Source organism: Anomaloglossus baeobatrachus, chromosome 11, assembly GCF_048569485.1.
Source record: "Anomaloglossus baeobatrachus isolate aAnoBae1 chromosome 11, aAnoBae1.hap1, whole genome shotgun sequence".
Classification (NCBI taxonomy): Eukaryota; Metazoa; Chordata; class Amphibia; order Anura; family Aromobatidae; genus Anomaloglossus; species Anomaloglossus baeobatrachus.
The window spans coordinates 42129636-42155509 of record NC_134363.1 but is presented as its reverse complement, the minus strand read 5'-3'; the positions used below and the strand labels follow the sequence as shown (position 1 = coordinate 42155509).

The 25874-nt window shown below is 49.8% G+C and overlaps 1 protein-coding gene across 1 annotated transcript in view; it reads right to left on the bottom strand.

Annotated features, from left to right (window-relative positions):
- The window catches only part of RIC8A (RIC8 guanine nucleotide exchange factor A), a 42993-nt gene extending 35905 nt beyond the window's left edge, over positions 1-7088 (bottom strand). The window contains exon 1 of the mRNA XM_075328832.1: positions 6912-7088. Coding sequence (XP_075184947.1) covers positions 6912-6995 — 84 coding nt within the window. The 5' untranslated portion in view covers positions 6996-7088. The remainder of the gene's footprint in view (positions 1-6911) is intronic.
- Positions 7089-25874: the final 18786 nt, after the last annotated feature.

Here is a 25874-nt window from a genome sequence, read left to right as displayed (position 1 = left end):
CCTGCACTGCCCTCCCCTTCATCACCATCCAGAGGCCCGGGGCCTACCCCTACCCATGGAGGGTAACGTCATCTAGCTGCCCCAATCCATCACCCCGGCTACTCCCAATGGCAGCGGCGGTACTCCCAATTACCGTACACCACGGGTGGAGTCACAAGCTATACCTATCCCCTATAGATAATCCCCTTTCACATTTGAGTGTGGCCCCTAGACCCCGGGTCCGGAGACCCTCGAGCCACAAGTAATCACCACCCCCAGATCCGAGCAGTTCGATCCGCTGCAGTGGCGGCACATATGGACATGACTCCTGTGAGAATAACAATTGTCAATTGTTTCTATATATTCCCATGAGTAGCAGCACAAAGCAAAGTTCTAAGTAAAAGATTGGTAAATCATTGGGCTTAATAATGTAGTGTGGTGGGGGGTGACAAAATCTATGAGGAAGTCAAATTTTAGCCAGAAAGCACTGCTTCTTCTTTGGATGGACACTCAATTTCTCTGTACCACTCAAAGCTCAGCGACCTAAATGAGTAAAGCAACGTAATGGAGACATGGGAGTAATAGTCTACGTTGTTACTAATTTAGGAGTCCAGGAAGGCAATATGGAAAAATGGTTTATTCTCTACGCGTTTCGCAGCTTAACCAGCTTCATCAGGAGAACCACATTAATAGATAGACATCTGCTGCTGCGCTTAAGTTAACAGAGGCTGAGCAATACAGTATTGAATCATGTGCTTTTCTCAATAATAATTTTATGAGATCAGAGACAGGGACCCGGTAGCAAAGCAGCCCCAAATTTGTAAAAAAATAAATAACAAAAGGAATTATATATAATAAATAACAATAATAACCCATTAAAATAATCTTACACTTTTACACACTTTTTCCAACCCAAATTAGGAGCACAGGTAATAAAATAGTTACAATACAAAAAAAAAATAAAAACATAGAAAAAATGTATAGCTTCTTATTTTTAACATTTAATAGAGGGTGTAAAAAACATGCCTTGTCCTGGGCGTTTGCAATCAACAGTGTACCATTGTGGGGAATACCAGTATTTACTAAAGCGTACATATTGGGAGATTTATTGATATCGTATAGACGGGTGTACCTGTGCCGCCCCCGTGCCAGCAACCGGTGCTGCTCGGATTCGGATCTACGGTGCGGGTCGAGGGGTTCTCCGGACCCGGGAGTCGCGCGGGCACTCCGAATAAAAGGGGACGTATTTATACGGGATTGGTTGGAAAATGTCTGTGACGCCACACACGGTGTGTGGTGATATGTAGCACCACCGCTGATGTTGCGGGTCTCCCGGGGACGCTGGACTGGCAGCTGAATGTTAACCCCTCCGTGGGTAGGGATAGATGTCCCGGGGCCCGGTGTCTCTATGCTGAGGAGGGTAATTGCAGGGGCCGGCACACCTGGCCAGGCCGGGGATGTTACTCACGGTCAAATAAAGCACACAAGTCTTGTGGTAAACCGAGGTGATGGTGGCCAGCTGCCGCAGACGGGTGTATCTGGTCCTACACCGGGCTGATGGTCACTGCTCCTTTCCTCTGCACTGTGTGTTTTCTTATGAAGACTTCCTGGTGTGTAACGCAGGAGTCCGCTCGCGGTCCTTTGGTTGGGAGCCATGCCCGTCTGACGCTGCCCCTTGGGATCTACGGGCCCTGGCGGTTGCCCTATCCCTCTCTGTGGGTGGTTGTCTACTTTTTGGGACTTAGGTTGGGACAGGACCTAAAATCCTGTCCTCAATTGGTTAATTAGCTAGGCTGTCTGTGCCGGTCCTGGCTTCAGGGTCCAAGTACCCCCTCTGTGCACACGGTTTCCGGGTCGGTTCTCCGGTGTCGGTACCGGCGGGCTCCAACCCTGTCCCGGTCCGCCTCGGATCCACCTAGCCGTCTTCCCGTTTCCTGCAGACTCTGGCTACCGTCTGCCACCTAGCCAAGGTATCAAGGCTCCGACCCTGCACCTGTCAGCTTAGGACCTCCACTCCCAACTTAAACTGGAACTGATCTGACTGTTTTACTGCCCCGGGCTCTCCAGACCCCTAGGTGGGTGTTCCCTATCGCCTGGTCCCGCCCACTGGTGTGTCTGTCCTTCCCTGGGGTGACTAGGGTTTCAGGTCGGCTCATTTAACCCTTCGTGGGATTGGTATTATGCGGGGGCCTATATGTACAAACTACCTGGTTTTCCAGGGCGCTACATACCCACATTCCCTGATCAAAATTGCCCTCTAGCAACTAAGGTGGGGAGCTATTACAAAAAAAATAAGACTTACCACGAAAATAAGCCCTAGCAGGATTTTTCGGCCTTTTTGGAGTATGCTTATAATATAAGCCCTACTCCAAAAATAAACCCTAGTTGCGTACCATTCTATAATAGTAACCTGAAATAGGGTTTGGACGACCATTTTACGATATATGGCACTTTTTGGTGTACATTGCCCCGTTGTGTTGCTGTAAGCCCCATAAATTTATAGTCAATGGATACTTAATGGGAAATTAATATTCCCCCCTTCCCCCGCCCACCTCTCTGCGCCGACGTCATTGATTGTAACGTATTGTATGTTAATGGAAAAATGAATATTCACCCCCTTATCCTGTGCCGGCGTCAGTGATTGGAACATATGTTAATGGAAATGAATATTCATCCCTTACCTCTGCCCATATTCCAGCCCACCCCTCTGTTCCGGCATTAGTGATTGGAGCGTATGTTAATGGAAGAAGAATATTCACCCCCTTTCCCTACTCATATTCCCGCTCACTCCCCTGTACCGGCATCATTGATTGGATTGGATGTTAATGGTAATTGAGTATTCACCCCCTGCCCGTGCCCCTATTCCCGCCCACCCCTCTGTGCAGGCGTCAGTGATTGGAACATATGTTAATGGAAAATGAATATTCATCCCCTACCCCTGCCCATATTCCAGCCCACCCCTCTGTGCCGGCATTAGTGATTGAAACGTGTGTTAATGGAAGAAGAATATTCACCCCCTTTACCTACTCATATTCCCGCTCACTCCACTGTACCGGCATCAATGATTGGATTGTATGTTAATGGTAATTGAGTATTCACCCCCTTCCCCTCCCCATATTCCCTCTCACATCACTGTGCTGGCATTAGTGATTGGAACATATGTTAATGGAAAATGAATATTCACCCCCTTCCCCTGCCCCTATTCCCGCCCACCCCTCTGTGTCGGCATTAGTGATTGGAACATGTGTTAATGGAAAATTAATATTCCCCCCCTTCCCGTGCTCATATCACCGCTCACTCCACTGTGCCAGCGTCTGTGATTGGAACGTTTCTTAATCGAAAATGAATATTCACCCCATTCCAGTGGCCATATTACAGCTCAGTCAACTGTGCCGGCATCATTGATTGGAACGTATATGGCAAATGAATATTCACCCCTTCCCTGCTCACATTCCCGCTCACTCGACACTGTGACAGTGTCTGTAATTGGAACGTTTCTTAATGGAAAATGAATATTCAACCCCTTCCAGTGGCCATATTCCTGCTCAGTCTACTGTGCTGGCATCATTGATTGGAACGTATGTTAATGGAAAATGAATATTCACCCCCTTTCCCTCCCCATATTCCCGCTCACTCCACTGTGCTGGCGTCAGTGCTTGCAACATGTGTTAATTGCAAACGGATATCCACCCCTCTGTGCCGATGTCACAGAGGGGTGGGCGGTATTATGGGCAGTGGAAGGGGGTGAATATTAATTTCCATTACCACATGTTCCAATTACTGACGCCGGCGTAGAGGAATGGGTGGGGGTAGGGAGTGAATATTCATTTTTCATTACCACACGTTCCAATTACTGACGCCGGCGCAGAGGAATGGGTGGGGGTAGGGAGTGAATATTCATTTTCTATTAGTGGGCTTCCAATACAAAATATAAGACATCCCCTGAAAATAAGCCCTAGTGCAACGTTTGGAGCCAAAAATATTATAAGACTCTGTCTTATTTTCGGAGAAACACTGTGCTAGCTTTTCTTTTGCAGGCCAAATGAGAACCCACTGGTGTTTTACCGGCACATCACTGGGAGTTATCCAAACCAGATGAATCTATTTGTAGCTATATCAATTTATCAATGGGATTTAATAAAAAAAAAAAAATACAACAATATAATATCTTCCCAATATTAAATCTGATCTCTTTAAAGAGCATGAAAATCCCATATGGTATTTCAAGGAGGCAGAGAACTGTGCAGTCGAATCAAGTGCACTTTACCAGAATAATAGGAATTGTGAATTTCTTATCCATGTCTATAGGCAAGTTGACCCGGAAATGTCTCATGTGATGGACTACAAAAACCCAAGTGGGAATTCTCCGCTCGGACCGTCATCCAATCGCATTCTGTCCACCCACACGGTTTCCCTCTACCCCTAATTAACGTGGCGCACAGTACCAGTTCTCCCGCTGGCCACATTAATCACACAGCAGAAAACCCATTAAAAAAAAGTGTTGGGTGCCTCGGTGTGAATGATAAATGACTGTACTGGGGGGAAAAAAATATTATTATTGCAACCTATTATTTTACAGCGGAAAAAGTAGGAAAGAGAAACGGGATTGTAAAAATCAGATCAATACTAAAAAGGACTACACAAGAGGTCGCATGGGAAACCGATTTAGTGCCAAGAAAGGGATCGGACCTCGTTGCACCATGTGGACAGTCGGCAAGATTCTTCAACATGAGACCTTCTCCGTCAGTCCTATAAATGTTGACTAATGCAGCACTATTTAAATTGAGGTCACAAGACTAGAAACAGCGCCCCTCCTGTACATAGGTCAAGTCTGGTATTACAGTTTTTCCCTATTGAAGTGCATAGGGCTAAAGTGGCAACATTACACATCCTATGGATAAGCGCAGAATAAGACTACACAGGAGGTGGCATGGGAAACCGATTTAGTGGCAAGGAATGGATTGGACCACGTTGCACCATGTGGATAGTCGGCAAGATTTTTCAAAGTGGGACCGATAGAGAAGTGGGCACACATCCATCAGTCCTATAAATGTTGACTAGTGCAGCACTATTTAAACAGGGCTTACAAGACTAGAAACAGCGCCACTCCTGCCCACAGGTTAAGTCTAGTATTACAGCTTGTCCCTATTCAAGTGCATAAGGCTAAGTGGCAACATTACACATCCTATGGATAAGACAACACGGGAGGTGGCACGGGAAACCGATTAAGTGCCAAGGAATGGATTGGACCACATTGCGCCATGTGGACAGTCGGCAAGATTTTTTAACGTGGGACCTTCTCTGTCAGTACTATAAATGTTGACTAGTGCAGCACTATTTAAACAGAGGTCACAAGACTAGAAACAGCGCTCCTCCTGTCCACAGGTCAAGTCTGGTATTACAGCTTGTCCCTGCATAGAGCTAAGCTGAAGCTGCAACATTACACATCCTATCGCTTAGTGCTGGATAAGCCTACACAGGAGGTGGCATGGGAAACCGATTTAGTGCCAAGGAAGAAATCAGACCACGTTGTACCATGTGGACAGTCGGCAAGATTCTTCAATGTGGGACCTCCTTCGTCAGTGCTATAAATGTTGACTAGTGCTGCACTATTTCAACAGAGGTCACAAGACTAGAAACAGCACCCATCCTGTACAAAGGTCAAGTCTGGTATTACAGCTTGTCCCTATTCAAGTGCATAGGGCTACGCTGCAACATTACACATCCTATGGATAAGCGCTGGATAAGCCTACACAGGAGGTGGCATGGGAGACCGATTTAGTGCCCAGGACGGAATCGCACCATGTGGACAGACCGATAGAGGAGAGGGCACACCTTCTCCGTCAGTCCTATAAATGTTGACTAGTGCAGCACTATTTCAACAGGGGTCACAAGACTAGAAACAGCGCCCCTCCTGTACAAAGGTCAAGTCTGGTATTACAGCTTGTCCCTATTCAAGTGCATAGGGCTACGCTGCAACATTACACATCCTATGGATAAGCGCTGGATAAGCCTACACAGGAGGTGGCATGGGAGACCGATTTAGTGCCCAGGAAGGAATCACACCATGTGGACAGACCGATAGAGGAGAGGGTACACCTTCTCCGTCAGTGCTATAAATGTTGACTAGTGCAGCACTATTTCAACAGGGGTCACAAGACTAGAAACAGCGCCCCTCCTGTCCACAGGTCAAGTCTGGTATTACAGCTTGTCCCTATTCAAGTGCATAGGGCTACGCTGCAACATTACACATCCTATGGATAAGCTCTGTGGAGGCATTGGAGACCGATTTAGTGCCCAGGAAGGAATCGCACCATGTGGACATACCGATAAAGGAGAGGGCACACCTTCTCCGTCAGTCCTATAAATGTTGACTAGTGCAGCACTATTTCAACAGGGGTCACAAGACTAGAAACAGCGCCCCTCCTCTACAAAGGTCAAGTCTGGTATTACAGCTTGTCCCTATTCAAGTGCATAGGGCTACGCTGCAACATTACACATCCTATGGATAAGCGTGGCATCTTTTCGGGATAAGAGCGGACCCTTTTAACTATTTCCCCCTTCCCCGGACCACGCAATTATCAACACCTCTGCGATTGTGGTTCTCCTATTTGGTAAGGGTCACGTCACCTAGCAAAACATGCCATCACCCAATTAATACTAAATTACTTTTGGCCACATTACTCACGCCTCATTATGAGGATATAACGAGCACATCCCATCATGTACAGTTATTTATTGCAGAATTAAAGGGTATTCCTAGGACATGCAATCAGTCAAAATGGAGAATATAAAAAAAAAAAGGCTTAATGTACTGTAGATGGGATTTGCATGCAATCCCTCCACCCCTGATTCTAGGGTTACATGCAGGCAATCCTCTCCTAAGTGCTTCACACCCCCTCCCTCCATCCAGGCATCATCCTTGCCCTTACCTCCTTATTATATTCCAGCAGTGCCTTCTGCACCAGCTCCTGCTCCCCAGTCTCCAGCTTGTCTAGGATGGCATCCAGATCCATGGCTGGGAGGGCAGAGTGTGTGCCTGCTGCTTGCCCTGTGTTTGCAGGAAGTGGACCAGGCTCTGCTTCTCTTCCTCCTGCTCAGCACTGACACAGTGACGTCACACCAGGCGGGGATTGCCTGCGAGCCGAGCTGTCAATCATCCCTGCAGCTCACAACTCAGGCACCGTGTGCGGATCAGCTTCCTACATTACCATACAACCCCATGATCTGTGTCTGTGTCATTCATTGCATGCATTGGCAATGGTAAATAGTTTTAAAGGGAATTTGTCAGCAGGTTTTTGCTATGTAACCTGAATACAGCATGCTGCAAGGGTTAACATACACTATAGTTCAAAAGTTTGGGGTCACCTTCCCTTTGTCTTTTCCATAAAAAATCATAGTTTTATTTATCAGATGAGTAGGATAATGAATAGAGAATATCGTCCAGACAGTGACGAGGGGAGAAATAATGATTTTTACTTGAAATAATAATTTTCTCTTCACACTTTGCTTTCGGCACAGAATGCCCCACTGCAGCAATTCCAGCTTTGCAGAGCTTTGGCATTCTAGCTGTTAATTTGCGGGGGTAATCTGGAGATATTTCCCCCCATGCTTCCCCCCCCACACAAGTTGGATTGGCTTGATGGGCACTTTTTGGCACCATACGGTCAAGCTGCTCCCACAACAGCTCTATAGGGTTGAGGTCTGGTGACTGGGCTGGCCACTCCATTACAGATAGAATACCAGCTGCCGGCTTCTTCACTAAATAGTTCATGCATAATTTGGAGGTGTGGTTTGGGTCATTGTCCTGTTGTAGGATGAAATTGGCTCCAATCAAGCGCTGTCCACAGGGTATGGCATGGCGTTGCACAATGGAGTGATAGTCTTCCTTATTCAAAATCCCTTTTACATTGTACAAATCTCCCACTTTACCAGCACCAAAGCAACCCCAGACCATCACATTACCTCCACCATGCTTGACAGATGGCGTCAGGCAGTCTTCCAGCATCTTTTCAGTTGTTCTGCATCTCACAAATGTTCTTCTGTGTGATCCAAACACCTCAAACATCGATTTGTCTGTCCATAACACTTTTTTCCAATCTTCCTCTGTCCAATGTCTGTGTTCTTTGCCCATATTAATCTTTTCCTCTTATTAGCCAGTCTCCGATATGGCTTTTCTTTGCCACTCTGCCCTGAAGGCCGGCATCCCAGAGTCGCCTTTCACTGTAGACGTTGACACTGGCGTTTTGCAGGTACTATTTAATGAAGCTGCCAGTTGAGGACCTGTGAGGCGTCGATTTCTCACACTAGAGACTCTAATGTACTTGTCTTGTTGCTCAGTTGTGCAGCGCAAGACACAAGAAAGTTCTCTTTTTCTGGCCATTTTGAGAGTTTAATGGAACCAACAAATGTAATGCTCCAGATTCTCAACTAGCTCAAAGGAAGGTCCGTTTTATAGCTTCTCTAATCAGCAAAACTGTTTTCAGCTGTGCTAACATATTTGCACAAGGGTTTTCAAGGGATTTCTAGACATCCATTAGCCTTCTAACACAGTTAGCAAACACAATGTACCATTAGAACTGGAGTGGTGGTTGTTGGAAATGGTCCTCTATACACCTATGGAGATATTGCATTCAAAACCAGAGATTTGCAGCTAGAATAGTCATTTACCACATTACAATGTATAGAGGGGATTTCTGTTTAATTTAATGTTAGCTTCATTGAAAACAAATGTGCTTTTCTTTCAAAAATAAGGAAATATCTAAATGAACCTAAACTTTTGAACTGTAGTACTGTAGTATGTGTGTGTGTGTGTGTGTGTGTGTGTATGTGTGTGTGTGTGTGTGTATGTGTGTGTGTGTGTATATATATATATATATATATATATATATATATATATAAATATATATAATTTTTTTTTTTAATTTAGCTGAAATTACATTGAAAACAGATGTGCTTTTTTTTCAAAAATAAGGAAATATCTAAGTGACCCTACACTATTGAACTGTAGTGTGTATATATATATATATATATATATATATATATATATTATTTTTATTTTTTATTTTATTTTTAAATTTAGCTGAAATTACATTGAAAACATATGTGCTTTTCTTTCAAAAATAAGGAAATATCTAAGTGACCCTAAACTTTCGAACTGTAGTGTGTATATGTGTGTGTGTATATATATATATATATATATATATATATATATATATATATATTATTTTCTATTTTATTTTTAAATTTAGCTGAAATTACAAAATGCAGCCATTAGGAAATTTAAGATTTCTGCAGTGGTGTAACTTGACGCTCATGGGCCCCAATGCAAAAGGTCCAACAGGGCCCCCAATGATTACAAAACTTTAATAGCATTGTACTTTTTTTCGTATATAGGCCAAAGGGACTTATTGACCCCCCTGGACTCCACGTTCCAGGTGCAATTACAGCTCCTGCACCAATTGTAGTTATGGCCTTTGGCAACCTGGAAAATAGGACTCAGACCAAAATAAATATGTGCCTGATTGATGTGTACCATCATGTAGGTCTTCATTGACTCCCTAGGGTGCACCTTTCATTATCTGCACCAAGGTAACCCAGTCTGGGTGCTGTGTTACTTCATTGTGGCTATCTCATTTGACTTCATACCGCCACTCACTGCTAATGTCTACTCATATGTTCTAGCACTGGCAGAAAAGGGCCCCATATGCCTCCTTTTGTTGTTTATGTCATATGCCCCTTCCATCGTTCACCCCATACCTTGCCTTTAATTGTTTAAAGAGGTTGTCCCACTACTTTTACATTGATTGTCTATCCTTAGGATAGGTCATCCATGTCAGATCGGCCGGGGTCCGATACCCCATACCCCCGCCAATCAACTTTTCTTGGGGCACGCAGCTGGAGATGCTCAGAGGTGCCCCGTCTAATGATAGAGGCCGCGGACAGGTACTGCACATCCGCCTCCTATTCAGATCAATATAAGGAGGATGTGCAGTATTCGGCCACGGCCACTAGCAAAAGACGGAGCAGCTACAGAACTGAGCATCTCTGGCTGCGTGCCCCGAGAAAAGTTGATTGGCGGGGGTGTGGGGTGTGGGTTGTCGGACCCCAGCCGATCTGACATTGATGACCTATCCCAAGGATAGGCCATCAGTTTAAAAGTAGTGGATAACCTCTTTAACCCAAATGTCCCCTCTTAATGCGTACCCCATATGCCTCCTTCCAATGCTTAACCCATATGCGTCTTTTTAATGTGTACCCCATATTTCCCCTTCCAATTCTTAACCCATATGCTCCTTTTTAATGTGTACCCCATAGTCCTCCTTCCAATTCTTAACCCATATGCTCCCTTTTCATGTGTACCCCATATTCCCCCTTCCAATTCTTAACCCATATGCTCCTTTTTAATGTGTACCCCATATTCCCCCTTCCAATACTTAACCCATATGCTCCCTTTTAATGTGTACCCCATATTCCCCCTTCTAAAACTTAACCCATATGCTCCTTTTTAATGTGTACCCCATAGTCCTCCTTCCAATGCTTAACCCATATGCGCCTTTTTAATGTGTACCCCACATTCCCCCTTCCAATACTTAACCCATATGCCCCCTTCTATTGTTTACCCCATAGACCTTCGTATTATCTGCCCCAAGTTCTCCAATTGCTCCATTAATGTCCTCCCAAGGTTCTAGTAGTGTCCAGATTGAGTGTTTGCCCTATATATGTCTCCATTGCCATTGCCATTTGCCCCCTTCTTTGTTTGCCCTCCAAGTCCCCTTCAGTAACTACCTACAATTTCCTTAATGTCTACCCTATTAGTGCGGTAACTCTTTTGTTCCACCCCCTCCAAAAACAACAAATGCCTCCTCTTACTATAAGGTGCAACGTACTGTACATAGTGGACGATATTTGAAAGAATCAAATAATCATGGTGGTCAATGGTCAACTGCCCCGATTTTGGTGGGATTGTCCCACGAACAAACCAGTATAGAGTCAGGACTAGACTAGAGTCAGAATTCTTGCCCAAGGGTGGATGTTTTTGAGGAGTTTAAAGTCTCGAAATCCCAAAGGGCATTTTTCCTTGGTTTCTCAAGGTGACTTTTCAGCATTTGTGCCCAGGTTTGGTGCACCTGTCCGAATCTCATGGGCATATTGATGTCTTCATTATTGGTCCAGATCCACCCAAACCTTTGCTTACACCCATGCGAAATGGTTCTTCAGTTCCTCCTTAAATCGAAAAAATTGGTAAAATGTCCAATTTTCCAATGTAAGGGGTGGGCAGACCCCTTACAAGGAGGTGCAGTGTTTCCCCCTGAAGATACCCCCGCTGGGGTAGACAAAGCTTTTGATGTTTTATGTTGATGTGTTATTGTAATTGCACTGTATAGCTGGGTTCCCCTAGTGGCCGGGTGGGACGGCTGTCCCCATAGAAACTGTACAGGAGGGAGGAGGAGCCGGCAGCTTAGGAAAAAGGGAGTGTGTGTGTGTGTGTGTGGAAGGCAGTTGATTTCCGGGACGGGGGAGAAGGAACAGCCAGGGGCAGAGTGTGGAGCTGAGTGGAAAGGAAGAACAAGGGGAAGGAGAGAAGAAGTGTCCTCAAGGGTGAAGCAGAGTTGGTGTGGGTCCAGTCTGTGATAGCCGGAGTGGGAGCCTAGGTGAAGTGGAGTAGCCGGGCACATCCCCACTAGAGGAGACAACAAGGAAAGATTTCCCCGGACAGGAATTGTTGCCGTTGTTGTGAAAGATTCGTGCAATAAATATGCCTTCTGGTTCATCTGATCTCCGTCTACAGAGTCTTTCTATGTCTGCCAGCATTCTCTGCACCACCACACTCTGCCCCACCAAGCAATCCCCTGTCCCAATAGTGACGGCGGAGCCGGGGGTTAGCCTGAGAGAAAAAGGGGCCACGACTACAATCCCCGAGGCACCCCCGGCACCCCGTTACATGTGGCGTAGTCGGCAGGATCCGGACTATTGGCGAAGGGTCCCGGTTCCATATTGGGAAGAACAAGTGGTGCCTAAGGTGTTGGACCAGGCACAAGACGGCGGTAAGATGGCCGCCGTCTTCACGAACACAGTGAGTGCGCGGAAGATTGGCACCAAAAGAAGAACCCTGAGCTGGCCGGCGAAGAAAAAGAAGTACAGAGTACGCCGTCCAAAGAGGGGAGGTGCTGGCCCTAAGATGTTACTGAAAACATGTGAAGAGGGTGGCAGTACAGGAAAAAAGAAGAGTTGTTTATGCTGGGTCGATTTGATGTGCGAGACTGGGGGTGGAGCGTATGCAAGAGCGGGAAAAGAAGGCCCGCCTCCATCTTCCCCAGCATCTCCACTGTCCCCGGCGCCATTACAGAAAGAGCTGCAGGAGACGCCAACTCCACAACTGACCTCAAGTGAGATGGAGACTCCAATGAAGCAGCGAGCTGCAGCGGACGCGCTGGTGGCAACCAGTTGGGGCAGAGGACGCCCGAAGAAGTCCGCAGCCGAAGAAGTCCACAGCCGTCTCGACCCGCTACTCCATCACCTCCACCGGGAGTCGAGGAGCCAAAGCCGGAGCCAGAAGGATCGGAGGTACCGGTTAACTACGAACCGTTCCGGAGGCTGCGCCGCTTGCCAGGTCAGTCACTTTCTGATTATGTGCGGGCCCAGCGGGCCGAATGGCTCCGAGCTTATCACCCCGTGTGAACCCCAGTGACCGGAGAAGGGGGACATACTTGTGTTAAGTACCGGTAGTGTTGAAGAACCGGTGAAGTTTTACAGGTTGTAACCATGTTCAAGTTACTGAGCCCGGAAGGTGTCTGACCAACACCATACCATGCACGCCTGATTTTGGTTTGCAATATATTCCTCCTGTTGGTAGCTGTTCAGACTCAGTTACCTCACCCCTTTCCACAGGCAATGCTAATTAAGCACCATTCTTGGATCTGGTCCGCCTTTATCAATGGTTGCTGTTTGACACTGGGAGGATCAGTTCTGATATAGTCCTGGTATGTGTAGGGCTTGCTCCACATGCTGGGACCTGGGCTGGTCTCTATCCACAAGTGCCTTTTTGCAACATAGAAGCGGTTATATATACAGGTTACAGGTATGTGTGCTCTATTATGGTTCTGCTTTTAACTTTATCTAGGAGGCCGCATGGCACATGAAATACAGAATGTAGAGTAGGACCCCCCTATTGAGATTTGCCGTGACGTTGGCAGGGGTGGCTCAAAAAATTGATCAATTATTTGCTAAAAATCTCATTTTTTTATCATAGTACAGTTGGAATAAATTTGTGAATTTTCACTTTTTATTTGATGCATGCCAATTTCAGATCGTGCTGGTTCCCTTTTTTTCTCTGTTTTGACCGTAGTTATGCTACAAATCTGGTGTCTGACCAACACCATACCATGCACGCCTGATTTTGGTTTGCAATATATTCCTCCTGTTGGTAGCTGTTCAGACTCAGTTACCTCACCCCTTTCCACAGGCAATGCTAATTAAGCACCATTCTTGGATCTGGTCCGCCTTTATCAATGGTTGCTGTTTGACACTGGGAGGATCAGTTCTGATATAGTCCTGGTATGTGTAGGGCTTGCTCCACATGCTGGGACCTGGGCTGGTCTCTATCCACAAGTGCCTTTTTGCAACATAGAAGCGGTTATATATACAGGTTACAGGTATGTGTGCTCTATTATGGTTCTGCTTTTAACTTTATCTAGGAGGCCGCATGGCACATGAAATACAGAATGTAGAGTAGGACCCCCCTATTGAGATTTGCCGTGACGTTGGCAGGGGTGGCTCAAAAAATTGATCAATTATTTGCTAAAAATCTCATTTTTTTATCATAGTACAGTTGGAATAAATTTGTGAATTTTCACTTTTTATTTGATGCATGCCAATTTCAGATCGTGCTGGTTCCCTCTTTTTTTCTCTTTTTTTTGAGCCCGGAAGGAGCCTGATGCTGAACTGAGCGAGGACTCCTTCTGTGATGTCAAGGAGAACTTTATTGTTTGTGTTCCTGCCTTCTAAGACCGGGAGTGCTGTGAGAAACTCCGGGCAGAAAACCAGCAAAGACCGGGAGTGCCTGCTATGGCCTCCGGGCAAACCTGCTGCAAAGACCGGGAGCTCCCTGGGAGGGACTCCGGGCACAGAACTCATGCACTTATTGATTGTGGTTTTATATGAAAGCTTTTAAGGTTTTGAAAAATGTCTTGCTGTTAAAACCGTGTTTTGCAGGTACGGGCCTTGCCGGGAGGCTAAGGCAGAAAGAGGGGAGGAATGTAAGGGGTGGGCAGACCCCTTACAAGGAGGTGCAGTGTTTCCCCCTGAAGATACCCCCGCTGGGGTAGACAAAGCTGTTGATGTTTTATGTTGATGTGTTATTGTAATTGCACTGTATAGCTGGGTTCCCCTAGTGGCCGGGTGGGACGGCTGTCCCCATAGAAACTGTACAGGAGGGAGGAGGAGCCGGCAGCTTAGGAAAAAGGGAGTGTGTGTGTGTGTGTGGAAGGCAGTTGATTTCCGGGATGGGGGAGAAGGAACAGCCAGGGGCAGAGTGTGGAGCTGAGTGGAAAGGAAGAACAAAGGGAAGGAGAGAAGAAGTGTCCTCAAGGGTGAAGCAGAGTTGGTGTGGGTCCAGTCTGTGATAGCCGGAGTGGGAGCCTAGGTGAAGTGGAGTAGCCGGGCACATCCCCACTAGAGGAGACAACAAGGAAAGATTTCCCCGGACAGGAATTGTTGCCGTTGTTGTGAAAGATTCGTGCAATAAATATGCCTTCTGGTTCATCTGATCTCCGTCTTCAGAGTCTTTCTACGTCTGCCAGCATTCTCTGCACCACCACACTCTGCCCCACGAAGCAATCCCCTGTCCCAATAGTGACGGCGGAGCCGGGGGTTAGCCTGAGAGAAAAAGGGGCCACGACTACAATCCCCGAGGCACCCCCGGCACCCCGTTACACCATCAAATATGCCCACGGTCCCATCATATTGGGATTTGTGTTTGTATTGTAAAAGAGGATAGATCATGTTTTGAGTGTGTCTTTAAAGGGCTCGTCATCCGCAGCTGGGCAGCCACACATAACACAAGCTGGCACTGACAGCAGTGCTGCTGTACTATAAATAATAATGCTGCCATGAGTGCGGAGGTTTTATTTAGAGCAGCGGGAGATAACATGTAGGATGGAGGAAATGTCAGTGTTTTATTGGAAGAAATATGCAAAGTATTTCTGAATGCAAAATCCTGGTATATAATTGTCTGTGTATCATGCCGGCAGACGGGGGTTCCCTGGGGATGTGATTCTTCCATCTGTACAGATCTTTGCTACCATATTATCATTGCACACAGGATATACCGGGATTCTGTTGGGGTTTCCGTGGGACTCAAATAGGGTTTCCCCACATCGTCTGTTGCAGAGGTCTCAATAAACTGGTTGGATACAGGATTATTGTGCATAGATACCATACTTCAGAGGTTGCAGTCTCCTGCAGCTTCAGAAACATGCTACAAACTGAGCAGCTGACCACAAGGACACCACAAATATACATGCATTTATTGATACTGGTTGTAACATATGAAGTTCTCCACAATGGGTAGATCTGGGGTCTGATGTTCTTAGATACCACTCTTAAAAGGTTTTGTCACTCCACAGTTTCCAGGAGCAGGAGGAAACATGTAACAAACTGAGCAGCAGTCTATGAGAACACAATTATTGATGCACCCAATGTCAGAGGTTGTAAGACATAGAGTTGTCCACACTGGGTAGATCTTGGGTTTGTTGTTCTTAGATACCACACTTCAGACATTTTGTCACTCCGAAGTTTCCTTGAGCTGCCTGAAACATGCTACAAATTGAGCTGCTTACTATGAGAGCACAGTTATAGCTGTTCCTAGTGTCACTGGCTATAACACATGGAATTGTCCATGTGACGCCCTGGGCAAGCCAGGGGTCACAGGTCACAACACCACCACACCCTACACCCCAGTTAGGAACAACTAAGCTAACCCTAAATCCTTGTTGCCTTCCTCCAGGGGCTGATGTTCACACCAGGGGGTGGGCCAGGCGGTTGGCTCCGCCCACCGAGGAGTTCACAGCCCTGGAGGCGGGAAGAACCAGGCAGTTGTAGCCAGAGTGGAGTTGAGAACAGAGATGAGTTGAGTGGAGGAGTAAACAGTCAAGTCTAGTGAGGGAAGTGAAAGTGTAAGGAGGAAAACAGTGAAGTGGTAGAGGAGTGAAGCTGAAGCCGAGTAAAGTGAAAGAAACAGTAGTCAAGCCTGAAGTTGGTCCGTGGCTGTGTGCCTGGACAGTGTCAGCAAGGTCAGCAGACGGCGGTGAAAGTCTAGAGGGGGACTGCTCGGAGGTTGCTGGAAGGACCGCAGACGGGTAGTGGCCCGGCGGTCTGGAGCAGTATACGAAGAACAGTCAGCACCAGGGCAGGGGCCTTTCGGATCCCGGCAAGGCTAGGAGTCGCCTTAATTTGCCAAATCCGTCAGTGAAGGGGACGTCTGTCTCCTAACAACCAAGTCCCGATTGAAGGCAACAGTCCAACCATTGAGGAGAGACACCGCCACCGCCAGGGCACCAGTTTCTCAGGGCCAACGCCTGCGGGCAAAGTAGGGCTCCTCCGGCCCATATCCAAGCCGGGGAGCGGGTTACCGGTGGGAACCCATCGCAACCACTATCGACATAGGTGCAGGACAGAGGGACCGTCACCGTCACCTACTGGGGAAAGCAAGTGCAGCCATCCGTGGGAACCGTCTTGCCAGCCGTGTGTTTTACCGAGAACTGTGTCATCATCTCAGGCTGAGTGAGTACCACAGTGCCGCAAGGCACAGCGCTGCCCCCGCGTCCCTACGCCCACCAAGCCCTGCTTCATCCACCCCATCACTGGGCCCCGGGATCACCAACCCCTACCCACGGAGGGGCAACACAACAACTGGCTGCTCCATACCATCCTGCCCGGGATCCCCATACAGAGCAGCGGTGGTGTTAACAGATCACCACAACCGTGGGTGGCGTCACGGACAATAGTAAACAATCCCAACACCCAATCCCCTTTTCACTCACGGGCGAGGAGCGCCGCTCGAGTCCCCGGGATCCGGCCCATCGCTCGAGCCACCGAGCAGCAGCAGCCGCGGTGCCAGCCGGACCCGAGCAGCAGTGGGAGAGTGCGGCGTCCCCTCCTCCGCCCGCGACAACTTGGCGTCACGAACAGGATCTTACCGCTCTGCCGTTGGGTAGAGGTGCGCCTTGTGACCGCCGGAGGTACCCGGCTGAAAAATTTGAGAAGTCGCCATCTTTGGCGCGAAAAGTTCCCGCTCGAGCGTCTTCTCGAGTAGCAGAGGCGCGAAGGCCGAAACTCCGCCCCAATAGAGGAGGGGCCGGAAAGAAGCTAAGGGGGACGCGATGGCGGCTGGCTGCATGTGAGCGCTGCTATAAAAGCAGGGACGCCAGGACCCTGTGGCCATCTTGTTGCCAGTTCCGGAAAGCTCAACCACTGAGATGTCCGCTCCAGCCAACAACGGCGAGACCCCCGCGCCCAGCACAGCGGCGTGGATAGAGAGCCGGACTACCCCGCTGAGTCATCGTCTGCAGGCCCAGATGCAGCTCCTCCTGGAGGAGTGGGAGGCCGACATGGCGGACGTGGTGGCTGCTATGCGGAGATGCGAGGTGGAGGAAGACTTGGAGGAGCGGGTAAGAGACCCACGTCCCTGTATTCCGGAGGGATCGGCCATCGTGGCTGAGGGGCCCGGCCTACACCCGCTCACCCTGCTGCCTCCCCCGCTACCCGCGTTAGTTGCTGCCGCCCCGCCACTAGGCCTGCTACCTGCCCAACCGGTAGCGGTACCCTGCCCGTCCGCCCAAGCGTACCGACCGGCTGCAGACGCATGGGGCAGCCCTGCACTGCTTCCCCAGAAGCCCCCGGAGCCGAGTCCCCTTGATGAAGATGTGTTGGAGGCTCCGGCGGTGATTGTGCCAGACCCCGAGCCCGGGGCCGTGGCCTGGATGACAGCCTGGGTGATTCAATTCCACCAACGACAGCAGGGTCAAATCTTCAGGATGATGGAGCAGTGGACCAACGAGGTGGAGATGCTGATTGCAACTACCCCGGTGTACGGAGGGGGAACAGATGTAGCAGAACCGACTGGTGACCCACGTCCCTATGTCCTACCAGGACCGGCCGCTGCGGCTGAGGGGCCCGGCCTAGTCTCGACCTATGCATCATCCTTGCCGTTACTCCTCGGGCGCCTCAGTGTAAACTCGCCTGACCTGCTGCCCCGTGCTGCTACAGAGGGATCTGAGGTGATGGATGCTGGAGGCCAGGAGGCTGCGGCAGCTGGCGGTAACCCGCCTGACGCAGGAATAAGAGATGACGACTCCTGCCCCAGCCCCGGGTCCGCTGCTGAGTTTGAAGAGGCAAGTGAGCGTTCCCGCTATGTGGGAGACCCCGTGGTTTTCCATACCCCGTGTACCGGTGGAAACGGGTACCGGGTGGCCCTGTCACCGCAGGCATGTCAGTGCATGTTTGATATGCTGGTGGCAGAGGATGGGTCCGCCTCAGCAGAAGAATCTGAGTAGGGCAGCGGAGCACCGTTGTCCAGTCCCCGTTGGGACCACCACTGAGTGTGTTTGTTGAAAAGTTTGAAAATGATGAAGACTGAGCAAAATGAAACCGTGTACCTTACCTGATGTACCGTGATTTGCAACCGGCCGTAGCCGGCACCGTTGTCCCCGTGGGGACCGTTTGAAAGTTTGCATGGAGAACTTTCCATGGACAAGCCCGTGAACTTGCAGGGCAACCACAAACGTTAGTGGCATGTAAATAGTTGGTTTACCGTACCGTTTCCGCAATGCCGCCTCCGGAGAGGCAGGTTGGAGGGAGGGCCCTCAGCAGAGCAGGCTGGGGCCCAGCCACCACAGGAACCGGTGGCTACCCTCTGGAGGGGAAGGACAGATCCCGCTCGGGTGACTTGTGCTGGACTTGGGTAAAGGGGTGCTGCCTGGGTTTTAGGTGCAGCATCAGGGCCAGGTTGCTTGGATGGGAGAGAGCGGAAACCGTACCCGTAAAACCGTTAGTAACGTTTAAGAAATGAACCTCCCGCTGTGGGATGATACCATAATTTGTATGTTTACCGTTTACCTTTTACAGAAAAATAAAACCGGTGTTGGACGGGCAGCCCGCGGACGGTCTGCATTTTGCTAAGGGGGAATGTGACGCCCTGGGCAAGCCAGGGGTCACAGGTCACAACACCACCACACCCTACACCCCAGTTAGGAACAACTAAGCTAACCCTAAATCCTTGTTGCCTTCCTCCAGGGGCTGATGTTCACACCAGGGGGTGGGCCAGGCGGTTGGCTCCGACTACCGAGGAGTTCACAGCCCTGGAGGCGGGAAGAACCAGGCAGTTGTAGCCAGAGTGGAGTTGAGAACAGAGATGAGTTGAGTGGAGGAGTAAACAGTCAAGTCTAGTGAGGGAAGTGAAAGTGTAAGGAGGAAAACAGTGAAGTGGTAGAGGAGTGAAGCTGAAGCCGAGTAAAGTGAAAGAAACAGTAGTCAAGCCTGAAGTTGGTCCGTGGCTGTGTGCCTGGACAGTGTCAGCAAGGTCAGCAGACGGCGGTGAAAGTCTAGAGGGGGACTGCTCGGAGGTTGCTGGAAGGACCGCGGACGGGTAGTGGCCCGGCGGTCTGGAGCAGTATACAAAGAACAGTCAGCACCAGGGCAGGGGCCTTTCGGATCCCGGCAAGGCTAGGAGTCGCCTTAATTTGCCAAATCCGTCAGTGAAGGGGACGTCTGTCTCCTAACAACCAAGTCCCGATTGAAGGCAACAGTCCAACCATTGAGGAGAGACACCGCCACCGCCAGGGCACCAGTTTCTCAGGGCCAACGCCTGCGGGCAAAGTAGGGCTCCTCCGGCCCATATCCAAGCCGGGGAGCGGGTTACCGGTGGGAACCCATCGCAACCACTATCGACATAGGTGCAGGACAGAGGGACCGTCACCGTCACCTACTGGGGAAAGCAAGTGCAGCCGTCCGTGGGAACCGTCTTGCCAGCCGTGTGTTTTACCGAGAACTGTGTCATCGTCTCAGGCTGAGTGAGTACCACAGTGCCGCAAGGCACAGCGCTGCCCCCGCGTCCCTACGCCCACCAAGCCCTGCTTCATCCACCCCATCACTGGGCCCCGGGATCACCAACCCCTACCCACGGAGGGGCAACACAACAACTGGCTGCTCCATACCACCCTGCCCGGGATCCCCATACAGAGCAGCGGTGGTGTTAACAGATCACCACAACCATGGGTGGCGTCACGGACAATAGTAAACAATCCCAACACCCAATCCCCTTTTCACTCACGGGCGAGGAGCGCCGCTCGAGTCCCCGGGATCCGGCCCATCGCTCGAGCCACCGAGCAGCAGCAGCCGCGGTGCCAGCCGGACCCGAGCAGCAGTGGGAGAGCGCGGCGTCCCCTCCTCCGCCCGCGACATCCACATTGGGTAAATCTGGGGTCTGATGGTCTTAGATACCGCACTTCAGAGATCTAGGAACTCTGCCCTCTCCGGAAGCAGAGGAAAACATGCTACAAACTAAGCTGCTGATTATGAGAAGACAATTACAGATGCTCCCAGTGTTACCAGCTGTAACACATGGAATTGTCCATGTTGGGTAGATCTGGGGTCTGATGGTCTTAGATACCGCACTTCAGAGATCTAGGAACTCTGCCCTCTCCTGCAGCAGCAGGAAACATGCTACAAAATGAGCTGCAGTCTATGAGAACACAATTATTGATGCTCCCAGTGTCAGAGGCTGTAACACATGGATTTGTCCATATTGGGTAGACCTGGTGTCTGATGTTTTTAGATACCACACTTCAGAAGTTTTGTCACTCCGCAGTTTCCTTGAGCAGCCTGAAACATGCTACAAACTGAGCTGCTGGCTATGAGAGCACAGTTATAGATGTCACAGGCTTTAACACATGGAATCGTCCACATTGGGTAGATTTGGGGTCTGATGGTCTTAGACATCGCACTTCAGAGGTCTACATACTCTGCCCTCTCCTGCAGCAGGGGAAAACATGCTACAAACTGAGCTGCTGACTATGAGAAGACAATTATAGATTTTCCCAATGTCACAAGCTGTAACACATGGAATCGTCCACATTGGGTAGATCTGGGGTATGATGGTCTTAGACACCGCACTTCAGAGGTCTAGATACTCTGCCCTCTCCTGCAGCAGGGGAAAACATGCTATGAACTGAGCAATAATAAAAAAAATTTTTTTTTTCATTTATCCATCAAATAGCTATATGAGTGCTATATGAGGGCAATATAGCTACAGTATATGATGAGCATCAGCACCACTCTGTACAGCAGAAATGCTGATATTCTCTAAATTCTGGGGTTCCCAGGTAGTTTCTCATGACAGACACAGGTGTCATCAGCTGGCCCCTGAATATCATGGCAACCCATCGGGATCACGTCACGGGGCCATCGATGGGAGTGGGTAATGACGGAACCCCCCTCCCGTGCCGACACGCATTAAATCCCGCTGTCAGAGATTGACAGTGGGATGAAACTAGTTAACAGGCATAGGTGAATCTCCGATCTCTGATCCGCTCGCGCCTGTTAGAGGCACATGTCAGCTGATCGGATCAGCTGATGTGCAGGAAAAGATGCGGGCTTGCTGCCCGAGCCTGCATCATAGGCAGGCTCGCCACAAAAGCCCGTATCAAAGGCAGGCTCGTCACACTTCCCTGTATCAAAGGCAGGCTCGCCGCATGAGCCAGCATTAAAGGCAGGGTCGCAACACAAGCCCGCATCAAAGGCAGGCTCTCCGCACAAGACCGCATCAAAGGCAGGGACATGACCTTGGACTTACCAGTACGTCTAAGGTCGTGAAGGGATAAAATGTCCAGAATTTTGCTTTGAAAATGTTGGTAAGTATGATGGTATGCTCCAATGTATGTTATATGATAGAAGTATTATCTCTGAGACGCATTCGCCCACCGAGGCACCATATGGCGGCACTATATGTACTATACATGTGTGCCGCTCCGTGGCCCCGTTACCTTCAGGTCATCTCAGGGTCTTCAGGGACGGCGCGTCCTGGATCCCTCTGGTCACAGGTAGGTTGACTTCTTTAGGATTTGTGACGCCACTCTCGGTATTGCGGTCAGGGCGACTGCCACTGCAGATTAGGGGACGCCTGGGGCTGATGTTGGATGCAGCTAGATGTAGTGGCCTCCCAAGAGTGAGGCTGGCCCCAGGGCCCGGTGTAGGTGTGTAGTACCACAGGTCGCAGAAGAACTCACACGCAAAACGGCAATGTCTTTCAGGGTTTTTACTCACTCAGATGGCAGGGGTGAATTAACACGAGCGATGCTTCGGTAGACCAGGAAGAACCAGGTATCCCTTTGGCTGTTATAGGGGTGACTGCTGACTCGCCTTCCTAGCCCCTTGTGTTTGTGGTGACCCAGACTTGTAGTCCTACGGGGTCACCTAGGGAAGTTGCTTCTGCCTGTTCTCCCCTCTTCGGCCCGTTTGCTTGTAGCCTGGACCAGGTCACTCCGGCTGCTTGCCTCTTGTGATCTATGGGCCCTCTCGTTGCTACGTGGCTGCGGACTCTGTGGTGTTTTGGTGGAGGGTATGAAGTACCCCCACCTGCAGGTTGAGCAGGCCAACTGAATGGGCCCCTGCTCTGGGGACCTGTACCCTGTGCGGGCAGGGTCTACTGGCAGTCCCCGTACTCAGCCACCTCTCTGCGCTCCGGCCTCAGGTGGTTTTCGGGCGGCACTACCAAGTAGCCCTTTCTCCCCCGCCAGCAACCACGAACGGTGCAGTGTCTGGAAGGGCTCTGCTATGTGCTCTGCCCTCCAGACGCGACTCCTCTCCTCCACTTCCTCTCACTGACTGCCTCTGCACAGCTCTTGCTCCCAGTGTCACCACCCACCACTAGCTGGGAGGCGAGGGCTTCGCCCCCTCCCTAACTCTGTTCAGGGGTCCCCTCTAGCTGTGTGGTTACTAGTCCACACCCTAGTCAGATTCTGGGATTACCTATGTTGTACTGACCCAGCATGGGTGCAGTACTCAGTGGTGCCTGACCAGGTCAGGGGCGCCACACATGCAGCCATGGATACAGTCATAGGTCACACAGTATAAAACGTGGAAGTAAATGTGAAATTGTGAGACACCAGGCGGTTTTATTTTTTTTAAATTAGCGTATATCAGAATTTGGGTTCTGTATCTATTTAGTGCATTGACCCTTTTTTGATCGTGACGTACCCAGGGATCATTTGGTGTCGGTAGATCATCGGTGTAGGGCATATTGAAATGACACCAGGGGAAATATCAGTTTCTAACGAGCCGGTACACATAACGTTCCCATACCGCCCTACGCTGGCCGCAGTTGACCGGGTTCCTAGGGAAACACTCTGTTGCCACGGCAACAGAACAGCTGGAAATATTTCCTGATAAGATGCGGATTCCGTATGTGGAATACAGCAAGTGCATGTCCCGAACACATGCTCCCGCAGACACACGCCATGTTCCCAGGAAGACGGACAAACACATTGTGCCGCCACGTACTGTTCTAACACGAAGCACAGACGCAACAGGACAACCCGGACCATGTATTATGGCCATTTTCACAGTTTTTCCTAACACTTCATGGCCTTCAGTTGCTAAGCATAACCCATATACCGCTGGAGAATAAATTTATTCATGCTCATTTACATTTATTCAGTCCCAGCCGTCATCCATTCATGTGCAAATGACAAAATCTAATCGTTTTGCTCAATATACAGTAATAGCGGCTCAAATGGAAGAAAAGTCCGCAGCTTGGCAGATGAGTTTGCTTCCTTCTTTTTTTGGTGAATTTTATATCCTTTTTCGATGCATAATATATAACTCACTAAATAGAATGGGCTTAGATTAAAAAAGCCAAATATCAATTTAATAGGACAAAAAAAGTAATATTAAAGAATTTCTGAAGGCTCAGGGAGAGAGATATGGAGGAGAGTGTCATTAGTCCTTTAATTAATTTTAGTTTTAGAAAACTACTGTCTCATAAAGTGACAGTGGTCAGAATTGTAAATTTTGGCCTGGTCAGGAAGGGGAAAACAGGCTTACTGTAAGGCCGGAGTTCCACTTGAGTATGACTTGTGCGAGTCTCGCATCACATCACCCAGCACGGCCGCACACTCTCCTGTATTTCCATGCAGCTGCATGTGTGACGCCCTGGACTAGCCAGGTTGTCATGGGTAGTCCCATACACACACACGCCCCCCCCCCCTTAGAAAGGTGACAGCAGCCAAACTACAAAACCTTGTCACCACCCTCCGGGTTTGATGTTCACACCAGGGGGGCGGAGCCAGGCGGTTGGCTCCACCACCGAGGAGTTCACAGGCCCTGAGGCGGGAAAAACTAGAGAGTGGAGTTGAGCTTTGACAGTGAAGTGAAGTGGAGTGAAGTTTAAGGGCAGACCTGTGCCTAGGTCTGCCATAGTCTACACAGGTGTCTGGGTTGGAGCCCAGTCACCTCTAGCAAGGCGGCAGACGTTGGTGGCCGCCTGCAGGAGCTGGGATTATAGCCGGTGGAACCATAGGGACCGGGGACGGGCGGTGGCCCGCCGGTTCCCGAACTTGGGAACCGATTGGAAACCGGAGCACCAGGAGGGGTACTCAGACCCAGTACGAGGCCCAGAAACAACCGGGCTGAGTCAAATCAAGTGATTGAGGACTGGACTTAAGGACCTATCCCACCTAAGACCCGACTGAAGACAACAGCCCAACCATTAGGGTAACGCCACCGCTGAGGCATAGAGACCCGAGGGGCCAGCGTCTGCGGGCAAAGAGGGCTCTCCCGGCACATACCAAGCCGGGGAGCGGACTACCGTTGCTCAGGCATAGGAGTCGTGATTTCTACATAAGTAAGATGCAGGAGAAAGGCAGAAACCACCAACCTGATAAGGGGAAAACTGCAGCCGGCTGCGGGCACCGTTCACCATCTCGTTTGGTTTACCAGAGACTCCAGCTTGTTTGTAATAGTGAGTACAACAGTGCCTTCGGGCCGCGCACCGCGCCGCACCGCACCGACACCCCAGCACGCATCCATTTCCCCCGCCTCAGCACCTCCCTCGGGGCCCCGGGACCATCATCCCCCCTACCCACGGAGGGGGTCAACACCAAGCTGCGCAACACCGTCCCCGGGAGCATAGTCAACGGCAGCGGTGGTGTCCATCCATTCACCACAACCCGCGGGTGGCGTCACAAACTCAAATCCCCTACAAACAACCGCGGCCCTGGCCGTGGACCTCCCCACCGAAGTCACTACGTGTAGCGCCAAACCCCCCCTTTCAGAGCGACGTGACCCCCCGGGTCCGTGAGGAGCTCGAGCCACGAGTACACATGTTCATGTCCGGAGTGCGTCTGGCCGTGCCAAATGATACCGATGCGAGACTCACACAAGTCATATGCAAGTGGAACTCCGGCCTAATTCTGCGTCCCTGCAGTCCTTGCTCTCCCCTAATAGAGAGATGCGCTGTCACTGACGGCTCCTTCCATGCTGCCCAGTGTCCCTGCTCGCCTCCACAAGAGTGCCTCCTCCTCCCACCTTATGGGGCCTGTGTGCGCTGCAAAGGGCCTCCGGGAGTGCCCCTAGGGTGTGCGCGCATGCCGCAGCCTTTCTCTTAAAGGGCTAGTGCACCATTCCTGGGAAGTGCCTCTCAGTCTATCGCTGAGAGGCAGTGGGTACTTAAGGCACTGTCCCACTAGGGGAGGTGCCTATTCAACTTTCTAAGTTTAGTCAGTTGTGTTCTGTCTAGTTAGTTGTCAGGTCATTTGCCCGTCCTGTCCTGCTTGTACCTGCCTGTGCTGTCCAGTCCTGCCTTTCCTTAGTCCCAGCCTGTCCTGCCCTGTTGGCACCTG